General features: G+C 37.6%; 2 protein-coding genes and 1 non-coding gene across 4 annotated transcripts; 1 reads left to right on the forward strand and 2 right to left on the reverse strand.

The window, feature by feature from the left end:
* Nucleotides 1-829: 829 nt before the first annotated feature.
* On the reverse strand, nt 830-4,565 carry zgc:101559 (Ras-related protein Rab-33B-like). Of its 2 annotated transcripts, XM_064326863.1 has the most exons (3): nt 4,280-4,565; nt 3,564-3,663; nt 830-2,670 (listed from the first exon to the last, which is right to left on the reverse strand). In XM_064326863.1, exons 1-3 carry the CDS (start codon nt 4,336-4,338, stop codon nt 2,227-2,229), a joined length of 603 nt encoding a protein of 200 aa, XP_064182933.1. In that variant the 5' UTR covers nt 4,339-4,565; the 3' UTR covers nt 830-2,226. The 2 variants fall into 2 exon arrangements, with proteins under 2 accessions (XP_064182933.1, XP_064182932.1); XM_064326862.1 differs by lacking the exon at nt 4,280-4,565 and having other exon boundaries at nt 3,564-4,273.
* A 92-nt stretch (nt 4,566-4,657) lies between these two features.
* Nucleotides 4,658-9,907, reverse strand: LOC135250518 (WW domain-binding protein 4-like). Its single transcript, XM_064326861.1, has 7 exons — nt 9,751-9,907; nt 8,973-9,101; nt 8,609-8,682; nt 8,338-8,413; nt 8,030-8,205; nt 7,631-7,809; nt 4,658-6,003 (listed from the first exon to the last, which is right to left on the reverse strand). Exons 1-7 carry the CDS (start codon nt 9,893-9,895, stop codon nt 5,817-5,819), a joined length of 966 nt encoding a protein of 321 aa, XP_064182931.1. The 5' UTR covers nt 9,896-9,907; the 3' UTR covers nt 4,658-5,816.
* An 891-nt stretch (nt 9,908-10,798) lies between these two features.
* trnae-uuc (transfer RNA glutamic acid (anticodon UUC)) lies at nt 10,799-10,870 on the forward strand. Its single transcript has one exon. It is a non-coding gene; the product is annotated as a tRNA-Glu (tRNA).
* Nucleotides 10,871-12,227: the final 1,357 nt, after the last annotated feature.

Here is a 12,227-nt window from a genome sequence, read left to right on the forward strand (position 1 = left end):
ATTCTTCCTTTCCATTACCCTACTTGTTCATATTAACTGATGCATAAACATTTGCAATTAATTAAAATAAAACTTATACAAAATAAATACATACATTATTAATAATAATAATAATAATAATAATAATAATAATAATAATAATAATATTTTTTATTATTATTATACAGGTTAAAATACAATAACTATTTAGAGTTTAGCTCATGTTGAGATTTTAAAAGCTGTCAAGGTATCATCACCTGACATACTGAAAGAATATGCAAAGTGAAATACTTCATTATAAATATATTTCAATTAAATGCATAACCAGTGAAGGTGGTGAGGAAAATAAATAACAATGGTTTGAGTAGTTTTAAGTTATCTAGCGACATCTAGCGTTTTATACGAAATACTGCAGCTTTATTCCACTATGTAATTGAACATATTTATGTCCCAGCGGATATTTTTCATTTACTGTATGTTCAACTCAGCTAAGGAATTTGACCCCATTAACTATTCTATTTTTTTTTTTTTTTTAAATGCACTTTAAAGTTTTGGATTTATTAAAAGTATCTTACTGATTTTGTATTGTTATGGAAGACAATTAAAAATGAAAATACAGCAGTAATCAAGCACTATTTTGTCATATTACAGAGTGAAGGATGAGGGTGAAAATCACAATGATACACATCACTGTGAACTCAATATCCATTTGAAAGGGCAATAATCTTTAAATGGCACTTCTGTTCCACATCCTGTGAAACTCTGCTTTGGGCAATTAACAAAGATGGCTGCACTTCTCTGGTACTCCAAAGAATGACACACAGAAAACAAAGTGACAAGTAGACATATGTTCAGTATAATGCTTTTATGCATTTATTCCCCTTCCTTCAAGCAAAATCTTCCCATGACATTATCTAGTGTAAAAAATATGCAACGCATACTAATAAATATGCAAACATTGTACTGTTGAATACAAAAGATTGGTACAATCAACTTCATTATTGTACAGACTTCAAGAAAACTTCCTTTTTTACATTTTTGATCCAGAGAATCATTTAGGCCCATTTTATTGCAAATGATGGCATCGATTCTGAATATAATTCCCATTGATATTTGAGGTACAGTATTTTGTCTGTAGTATCATTATCCCGGATTCAAATTCAAAATACGTCCCAACGTTATTTTATCTTTAGTACAGACTCAAGAATTTTAATGAAATTTTTAAATACTAAGACGGATATTAATCAACTTACACTTATTGTGCCCAATGATTAATAATTTGGCATTGAGGGAGCTGTTTTAAAAACAATTCACTTTGCTTTCATCAACTCAGTTTCTACTGATATCTATGATTGTGGTAAATATGTTCATGATTTACATGTTCCCTTGTCCTTGATTTACACATGCATGTCCTTCTCTGAAAAATGAAGAAATATCATATGTTCTAACCATTTTCAGACTAGTTAGCATCATAATATATTGCACGTTTATTACTGGATTGTATGGAAACCATGCTAAGACAATATTCACTATGAAATATTCTGCTACAAATCCCTTTCATTGCTTGAGGAATCCTAATTGGATACCTCAATTACTTGTAAAATATCAGAAAAAAACAAGAAGTGCTTAAAAAATAAATAAAATTTAAACGTATAAAATCATAAATACTGGAAATCATGGCAATGTAGATTGCTACAAAGGCATTTCTCTTGAAAATCTGACTCTTTTAAAAAGTCTTTTAAGACTGCTACATTCAAATCCAACATTTTAAGTCACATCTAGAAAAGGACTAACAGAGAAACATCTTTTTTCAACATCATTTTCCCCACTGCATCGTTGAGCTGTATATGTGGAATGACATACTGCGCTAACGTATGATACGATGGGAATAAAGGATTGTGGGAAATGACAAGGTCCCAAACACACATTGGACAAAGGACAACCCGCTCTCAAAAACTTGTGTGTCCCATGACTAGGATGTAACCAGGCAGCAGGATTCTATACGATTCACTTTGCAGCCACAATGGTATGAAATGTCTAGACCTCTAGTACAGCTTTCTTAGAACTGTCACCCATTGATTTGGGTGATCTAAACATAATCAAACTCTCGCCAGCTAGAGTTAACTGCAAAGCCTCAACACAAGAGGGAAAAGGGGCCTATAGCCAAGCTAGGCTACAGTGCGAAGCACTGGCCTGATTTAAAAAAACGTCCTTTTTTTATTTCTTTGAAAAGCTGCGAGCGCAGTGTCAGCACAGGCAGGTCCTCTGAAGCTCCTGCTCTTCAGAGAGAGGCACTGGCCTGCTTTCGACGAGCTGTCTCAGCCTGAGCGGTTTGTGATTCTTCAATTTGTAGGCCAGCGTCAGGAAAATGGCATCCACGTGCTCCTTCTCCGCAGGGTCCTTGGCTGACGTCTCGAAGAGAGGGAAGTTGTAACCGTCGGCCAGGCGCTGGGCCAGCGAGGTGGGCACCTCCCCTTTGCCCTTCAGGTCGCACTTGTTGCCCACCAGGATCCGGGGCACCATGGGCGGCACGGAGTGGCGGCCGCATTCCTCGATCCACTCCGGCAGGCTCTCGAAGGACGAGAGCTTGGTGACGTCGTACACGAAGATGATGGCGTGGACGTTGCGGTAATAGTGCTCCACCATGCTTTTGCGGAAGCGCTCCTGGCCTGCTGTGTCCCATATCTGCAGCTGAGAAAGGAAGGCCTGGGTTCAGTGCAATGGATAGGGCACTGCACTCGCAACTCTGACACTGCAGTTCAAATTCCACCTTAAGCAAGAAGGTTCATGTCAATTGTTAGATTAAACAACCAGCTGTAAAAAAAAATGGCAGTATGTAAAAATGTAAGCTGTAGTCTGTAAACTGCTATTGACTGCTGAGAAAATATATAACCAGCCTTCATATAGGCCTAATTTGGAAGCAAAGCTCTTTTGATTCCTTGCGTTACTGTTTTGAATTAATTTGATTTAAAAATAACATTTAGGCTAATACCAGGCAGCTGTTTACAGCAATTTGTTAGAATGGACAGTCATGGTTCAGTGGTTCTTTTCCATTTATAAATCCAGAAGCACAATGTAGAAAGATCAATAAGATCGGAATAGCATAATGCCTTTTTCCGAAGAAGAGGCAACAAACACAAGATGAATACAAATTTAGCTTCTACTGGATACATGACAACGTAAATATATAAGGCTGACTTCGTGGATCATAATTGCAATCACCCACATGCATTCCTTTTCTTTTAAAGGTAGATGGACGGCTTGCCACTGTATGCTTTGAACATTCTTGTTTTTCTAAGTAAAATATTATCTTAAACACACAGTTGCTAACGTTAACTAATATCCACAAACATTTCAACAGAAAGAATAAGATTAGAAAAAAATAATAATAATAGCGTAACGTTAGAGCAACTGGACATTGTGTTCTAACGGGTACATGTGAGATAATACCGTATTTTGCATTTCTTTGTATTTTAAAAGAAAATAAAAAGGTTGTTAGATAATACAGACATAAACAACAATAGAACATTTACGATTTCAGTTATCCCAACTAACGCTAAGCGTTACAGGATTTGTTTTCTCACCTTGATGTTTTCGCCATCAATGTCCACAGTCCTTTCTCTGAAATCCACTCCGATTGTTGCTTCGGGGTTTTTAAGAAAACGGCCCCCGCAAAATCTATAACTTAAACAGGTTTTCCCGACATTAGAATCCCCTATCACAATAATTTTAAAAATTCGAGTCTGGATACCGGCATATTCTTGGTGCACCTCCTTTGCAGAACTTGTTCCATCGTAAACTGTAACGAAACCATGATCATTTTTGTTTTGATATGCCATGGCTCGCAAAATCCCATAGCGAATCCTCGCGAGAGTAGTTGAATCCTTGTAAAATTAAGTCAACCAGCAGGTTGTGGGGCAGCCGAGCGAAATTTGACCTAATAAAACTTTCAGCATAAACCAAGTGATTGCTTTCAAGTTTTAAAACGCGTCAATACTAATTGATAAATGGTTTCTATTTATTTCTAATACAATAAGCGGTATATTAACGATGTAAATTGCAATTTACATTGCGAAAAACTATTGCGCACGATTTAAAGGTAGGCGTGCAGGCTACTAAAATACTCCAACAGATGCGATTGTGAAAAATAAATGAATAAATACATAAATAAATAAAAAATCAAATAAAAAACATTAGCCTAAATAGCACTCAATCGACTCCAGATCCAGATCCAGATATATCATTTCATAGTAGTTATACAACTTTGTGGCGTTTAACAGAAGCTCCTGAGATAATTCACCTGTTGACTATTTTGAAATCCTTCCCCTTGTCTCTGATGATCTGCACAGGGATTATCATTATTATTCTCTCTGGTAATAATCTTCTGCCATTCTCAAGGATGACCTGCCGACTACCTTGACTGTACCTTCTGAGCTCCAGAGCTGTGTAAACTAGCAGTTAGGTCTTACTCAGTGAATCTCACCTATTGGTGCTAACTGCAGACCCAAGAAGCCCAAAAGCCAACCACAAATTGTACAGCATGTCATAGTCTTTAAAAATTTTTATTTTAATTTAAAAAAAAAAAAAGAAAGATATTTTGTACCGATGTTCTTATCTGGAGAAGTATCTTCTCTGTCCCCTTTGAACCTGCAGCGGATAAAGGTAACCACCTCAAGAGTTTGTTAGAGACACTCATACTTTTATTCACATGTTCATGTACACAGTCTTGTATTGTGCCAAGAGGCCGAGTCCACACCTCACTGTCAAGATGCAGAGACCTTCACATTGCACTAAAAACTTCAACGTCTCTAACAGTCTAGTAATAGAAAACTTTAACTTTTTAATGAGTCCAATAAAAATTTGTTGCCACATGTCATTGGCATTGGGTGTGGTTAAGGATATCAGCCATCACACACACATCCACAGCCTATCTCTCACAAGCAGACTGCTTTCATATTTAAAAGTGCTGTGGTGACATTTATATCTTCCTCAACCAGCATCATCACAACCTCTGAGTCTGGATGATCCATCTGGCAGAACGTGTAATTACCAAAGTATTTTCTTGAACCCTGAAGCATTGATGTGTAATTAAATAGGCACATCATGAAACATATGCTGTTTTACAGGCGTAAATAAAATGTAATTAAATATGTGTTTGGTTCATGATAAAATAATGAGTGGCAGCACAATATAGATGTTCTTTGCAGTCACACACAAAAAGAATCCTTCTGTTGTCTTAGCTGTTTGGGTTCTGCTGTCTGATTTTATAGCCGGGTGACATTTGTGACATGCCCACTTCGACCCCAAGGACAGACACAGAGGAACATGTCAAAAAAAGAATAAAAAGCAAGGTGACACCATCCTGTGAAATATATGTGGACTGGTTTTCAAACAAGGATATAAAGTTTCATCCAATACAGTTAATGGATGTGCTGTTGTTTTGGACACTTTTAAAATAGTCCATGTTTCCATGTCCATGAAGGAGACAAAAATGGGGCACACACAGGACTAACAAGGTCATTGTACCTGAGAAAATTAGTACACATAAGGCTAGATTTAGTAAAGATTCCAGCATGTGGAAAGGTATGAGCTCCTGCAAAACCAACATTTCTACCAATTCATCAAGATGATGGCGTGACTTGAAAAAGCCTTTTGCAAGTGCTCAGAATTTTAGTAAATCTGGTCCTTATTATGCTAAATGAATTCCATCTAATTTAATTCTAATTCAATGTAATTATTAGAGATGGTATAATATGCACAAAATGTAGAATTTTCTTGTCAGACCAGCAATGGAGATAATCTCTAAAGCTATTCCCAGCCTGTCAGAAGGTTGTTCTTTATAAGTCTTCAGTTTGAATCAGAGTTTCCACATTATCATCCTTGCCCCTCTGCTGTACACTCCTGGATTTCCCATTCTCCAGCTTCCTCTTCCTGCTGACCTCCCATGTGGCTCCCCTTTCCACAGTTGGGGAGATGCTGCGCTCCTTAGTCTCAACCTCACGCTCCTCCACATCACCACGCTCACTGTGGTGACAATGAGAACAAATCACAACAGAGCGACACATTGGAAAGCAGTTAGTTGTGTGAACTAAAACCTGCAGCACTGTCCATAAGAGTCCCTTTGCCCCTTGGTGTTATGAACGGAAACTGATCTCTATTGGGATGCAGTGAAGAGCTATGACAGTGAAGTGTATAAAGCTGTTCATTGCATTTTCTCCAAAGTAACCAGTTCCATTCTATGAAAATAGTATGGAGACAGCAATGCTACATCCCAAATACTTCAATAATTATGAATGTTTTTTTTTTCTAAATATTTACACTATGATAAATACATCTAGAAAATACACTGTACAGAGCACCATAACTTCATATTGATACACATATTTTATAGCAGGGGCTCTCAAACTCAGTTCTCAGGAACCCCCATTTGCTGGTTTTTCCCAACAGGACTTATCTTGAGCAATTGAAGTTGTTTAAAACAGGTGTTTACGTTCTTTCCCATTTTTTCCCTCAATCTTAACACAATGCAGGTTTTGGTCATTGATTTGGTTTCAATCACCAGGTGTATCCAACCAGCTATACCCAATTAGGACCCAATTTGTCTCACCAGTGACTATAATGTATTATCAATTTTAAGGCAATAAAGCTAATTGCGGTGTAGGGACATGATTTTCCCAGTGACTTGAAATAATTTCTAGCACAGTGACTCTGACTGTTTTCTCTATCTGGCATTCCAGGTATGGTAATATATTACATCTGATTGCTACCTCATGGTATTGACTGACATTCAAATGACGGAGCAATGGACTGTTCTTGCAATTGTACAGCAACACCTTCCCTTCTCCCATCCCTTCACCTCTCATTGTTTTCCATTGCTCGTTAATGCATCATTTGTGCCAAGGTTGTTTCTGTATCTTATCTTCTACCCTTCCTTGAGCAGGAAGTAGAAGGGAGCACTAAAGGTAACAGGTGCAGCTGGCCAGTGAAGAAGACAAAGATTCATTTTCTATCCTAACGAGATGTTTTAAATGTAAAAATGCAAACAAATGACTAACTATATAGCCACCTAACGTAACTAACCATTGCAAATATCAGCTGATGAAATCCTGACCAACCATGTAATAGAAAATAATTCTCATCTGTTTACAAACTGAATTAAAATCTCCCTGTAACTTAAGTAATCTTTTAGAAGATTAACATGCTGAGCAGAACTCTGAAGCTCTGTGCAATTGCTGTCTTCTCCAGAACGCATGCTAAATTGGGCAGAGAACTGCACTCCTGACTCTGCCTGGTGTTTTCCCTGACCTAAACTATCTCTCCCCAGGTTCCTCCTGGTCCTTCAAAAGAAAATTAAAGCATTAGTAGATCACACTGATTAAATGTCAGAGCCGTCAATTATTCTTCATGCTGTGAATTGCTATTATGACATAATGTGGCTTAAAAGGTAAATCATTCATCCCCAAGACATTAAAGTGTCTAATCATGAATTAATAACAGTTCTGGAGTTGAACACCTTTAGCCCCTGCTGTATAGCACACAGGTTTCAAACTTCTGTGCAGACTGCAGCCATTCTGGTTCAGCAGTTGCATCGGGGTAATCTGAATTGCTCCTAGGGAAACAAATAACCAGCTGTGAGGACGGGTAAACTTACTTTGGATCTTGGTCCTCCTCAGCCTGCTGTCCCGTTGCACATGGGCTGGTCTTCCGGGCCTTCTTTGCTGGAATTTCCTCTTGTTCCTTATCCTCGGGAGGAGTGGTTTTGTCATCATAATCATCATCGCCCTCCTCCTCATCCTCATCATTATCTTTGTCTTCTTCGTTTTTTCTTCTCTGAGAACAGATACAGTCAGCATCCTCATTGTTTTCATCATAATGAGTTATTACACATTTTCTGGCTTTAAAGTTGTTTAGCAGGCACTACAATACAATACAGCTGCAGACAATTAAACATCATTAACAAATTAACAATAAAAAAGAACACAGAGCAATGTGATATAAATTACCAGTAATAACACCCTGCCTCCCTCTCTCTGGAAGAAATCTTGGGTACCTGAAGCACTCTGGAATCCACTGGCTCCTTTGCAACTGACACCACTTCTGTTAAGCTATCTTCTTCGTCTGACAGGGGCTCAGGTTTAGGAGAAGAGGGATCCTGCCCTTCCCCCTCCTCAGTGCTGCTGGTCTCTTCCAGAGGAGAGAATTCTGCTGGCTTCTCCCAGCTAGACTCTGGGTGAGTGAAATAGAAGTAATTCACATGGTCACCTGTAGGCACTTTCCTTTTGGTCAAACATGCAAATGTTTATTTTATTTAAATAATCATACAGCCTCAATGTCATGGCTGTTGGTAGAGGAACCCACCCCCGGTTTCTGTGTTATAGTAGTAGGTATGCCCATCTGGACTCAGCATTTCCATCCATGGACTGCTTGATGGTTTCTTTAGAAAGCAGAAAAAGATTACAGTAAAACAATATACATGGAAACCATATTCTCTGAGTACAGTTATTACTTCTGTGTTATATCGAATTATAATTTAGATGACCACAAAGACAAAAGAGAAATAATTTAACTAAATAGTCATTTGTCAATCTAAGGAAAATTTCAGTAGTGAATATGAGGTAATAAAATCTACCTCATTTTTAGATTGTGTCTGTCCAGAAGTTTTCCTTTCCTCCTGGAATCCCTCTGGCTTCTCCCACTGAGCTTCTGAAATTAAAGATAGAACCAGACTGAGGTTGCATCCGTGGCGAAAATCAGCCCACCAATCAGCACACCTCCAGCTCTCGTGTTTAGATATGACAATGTTATGACTGAAAAAATAAGTGAATAAATGTGGAACTAACAAATATCCTTCTTCATCATATGGCTTTGTGAACACTTTAAACTGCCCAAAAACATTTGGTATGTATGAGAATTCTCACATAATCTATGTCCAAGACAATAATCAGTATCGTTCACCTTTGACTGGTGTGAAACTGAAGTGAAGTGAGGCCTACCTCCTGTCAGTGCATTGTAGTAGTAGGTCTGTCCGTCATCAGTGACTCCCTGAAGCCAAACGTCTGACTCATTTTCACTGGCTGAAGGCACCTCCATGTCAGTCTTTCCACTTTGAGCTTCTTCACTGCCTTCGCAGATGCAAGTCACAAACAGACGTCCAAAAAGTTCCAGATGATTTAAAATTTCAAATGGCAAACACAAGCAAAATGAAATGCAAAGGTTAAATTTGGAGTAACAAGAATAACTTGTTCAGTCATTAATATGGAATCAAAATTTGAATACATTGAAATTTAACCCTCACACATTTACTTAGGAGTAGAAATAATGTTATGAAAACATTAATATGCTCATACTGTGTAACACTAACATTCATTGACATCAAGCGAGGAATGATCAAATTGGGAAAGGGCCAAGTAGGGTTAAATACAGAACATTACAGCATTATAAAGCTACAGAAAAGCTGAGAGCAAAGTAAAAGCAAAGGCATTGCTTGTGTCCTAACACGGAGATGCGTGGCTTCAGATAGTCTAAAAATGTAATATGAGTCTGAAAATGGTCATTTCACCTTCAGCTGAGTTGTCATAAACAAACCGTTCTTTAAAAAATGCCTGGGAAGAGCCACTACATTTTTTCTATGTATTGCAATGTTCATCATATCTATATAGGCCTACATACAAATTCTTTTGAATAGGTTACTCCCACAGAAGGGATAGGATGATTATTTTTTTTAAATAATCAGATGCATAATTTCAATGAGCATGTAAGTGGTGTCATTACCTGTTTCTGCTACTAGCCTTTCCAGACCCTCCAATCCCAGCACCTCCTTGTCCATAGTTGTAAACTCCTCGGACATGGAAATACCTCTACTGGGTTTGCCAAATGCTCCTCTTATTAATCTCGAGAGGCCGGGTGTTAATGACATTCAAGTCACGAAAGTGAGTGACCAATTCGTGGAGAGCGGGGGTGTGTTTATGTCTGTATTCTCACGTCTATATCTCTTATCTCTACCATTAACTTGGCCATCCTCCAGTTGCGTCCCATGTCGGTGATAGTTGCAATGAAGTCATATGATGTAGGCCTACTTCAGTTCGACACATAACCTTCAGTATCAAGTTTAGCTATTGCACACTAGTCGACGTTTTCCGTTTGAGGATAGCAACATAAAACATTTTTATTAGAAGGTGGGTTGCTTTTATTTTATCGTGTCACAATAGAAAGTTTACAAAATGTCCTTCTACAGTAGGTTAGTGTAATGCTGAAGTAGGTCTACATTAATGTCCATAAAAGTTACAGGTAAAGTAATAACTAAATAACTTAACAGTTAGCTAACGTTGGCCTTAGGTTAGTTGATGAATAGGCAATTGATTCAGGCCTTTGATCTATAGGTTATATTTGCGTATACACCGGACAGCGAGCATTTTTAAGGTATGTGTTAACGTTAAGCTGAACATTGCGATCAACGACCGCTAATAGGCAACTACATTAATAGGCAGCTGCTAACAGGCACGATTTCCTTTCTTATGAACGAAACAGTGGAAGGAGTAGGTGACAAAAAATAATAAAAATAATTTGTCTCGGGAAATTTTAACTAGGCTTGATGACTGTGTTCGATTACGTTGAACAGTGTCTATCCGCTACCACCAGTAGTTGTAGTTAAATGGACAGAGAAACCTAGTTACACCTACTAATTGCGTCCGGGAGATTTTTGTTCACAGACCTTCTGCAATTTGTAAACACCTATTATTTTCATCTCCATAATTATGCAACGAATCAAACACACTGCTTAACATGTTTCTTAAAAGCAAATTACAGATATATGTTTGCCTCCCATATGGTCTAGCGGTTAGGATTCCTGGTTTTCACCCAGGCGGCCCGGGTTCGACTCCCGGTATGGGAAGTGAGTTCTTTTTAAATATCGACTTCAATGATTTAACTTCGAACGCAAAAAATAAAAATAAAATAACCATAACTGTTATAATAACCGAACAGATCATATTTACCAAGGTGCAGGTATTTATAGAGGTGACAATCATATTTCAGAATTCACAAGACATTTGTTCTAGATGTTATTGGATCTGGAATATAGTTTTTAGTAACCAAGTTATCTGAGATGGGCTTACCCTTCTATAACAATGTACAAAATCAAATCAGTTTAATAAATAAATCTAATCTAAAATGGTAGGTCTTTATACTAACAACGCCACCTTTCCCAATCTTAGCGTTTTCAACCACACATTTTGCATTTTAGCCTACCTGTGTGACCAAATTGGCTAATCTCACATAGGATCAACTAATATGCTGCATTGTGTGCCATAATATTAAATCTTTATTTAACTTTTAAAATACATTCCCAAACAATACAGCTGTTAAATACATAGGTATACAAATAAATAACACACTCTCAGCTGTACAAGTTTAATATTATTGTAGTGCTTGAAGAGGAACATGAAAAGAGTACAGTATGTCAAACTATTTTTTTTTATTTTTTAGTGAGAGTAAAAGGACCGGTGACATTACAGGCATATTGCTACATGTGTGACCAAAACAAAGCTTTGCTCAGTCCAAAGAAACACAAATCTTTATCCTGTTTCAAGTGAAGACAACACCTTTAAAGCAAATATCACCATATAACAAAGACTTCCTTTTCATGTCATGTTATTAGACAATTTCTGTTCAATTAAATTTACTGTGTGAAAAAAAAAAAATAGAAAAACTGCAAGCAATTCAATAGTAACGCTTATTTTTTAAAAAGTTTTAAAAAATTGATCCCATTTTGTTATCGACTTTATCATTTTTGGCTAGTATACTTCGCTTTTTTTAAAGAATCTGAATATTATACCCGTAGGAGTAGCATATCAACAGTGCGCAACATTAAAGTTTACCTCAGTTCTACCTGTATCATCAGTATCTCACAGACTCACTTCATAGGCATTCTGCACAGCTAATACATATTTTAACCCCTTTAAATCCAAATTGTGATTATGTGCACATTCCCGCTAGCTCCTTTTGAAAGCACAGACATGCAAATGTTTTTCATCAGAGCACATGAATATGCAGCCACTGCTAGCTTTCACTGTGCAGTCCACAAGTTAAGCTCACGCAGACAGTGAGTAGGAAGAGGACATGCTTCATGTGCAGTTTGTGCCTATTCATTGCAGGCTCCTGAATGACCAGAAGAGGTCACTAGTGCACAATGGGACAAAGGCTGGATCAGAAATGGCTCACTACTCCATAATCCCTAATCCCCACCTTGT

Source organism: Anguilla rostrata, chromosome 3 (genome assembly GCF_018555375.3).
Source record: "Anguilla rostrata isolate EN2019 chromosome 3, ASM1855537v3, whole genome shotgun sequence".
NCBI classification, from domain to species: Eukaryota; Metazoa; Chordata; class Actinopteri; order Anguilliformes; family Anguillidae; genus Anguilla; species Anguilla rostrata.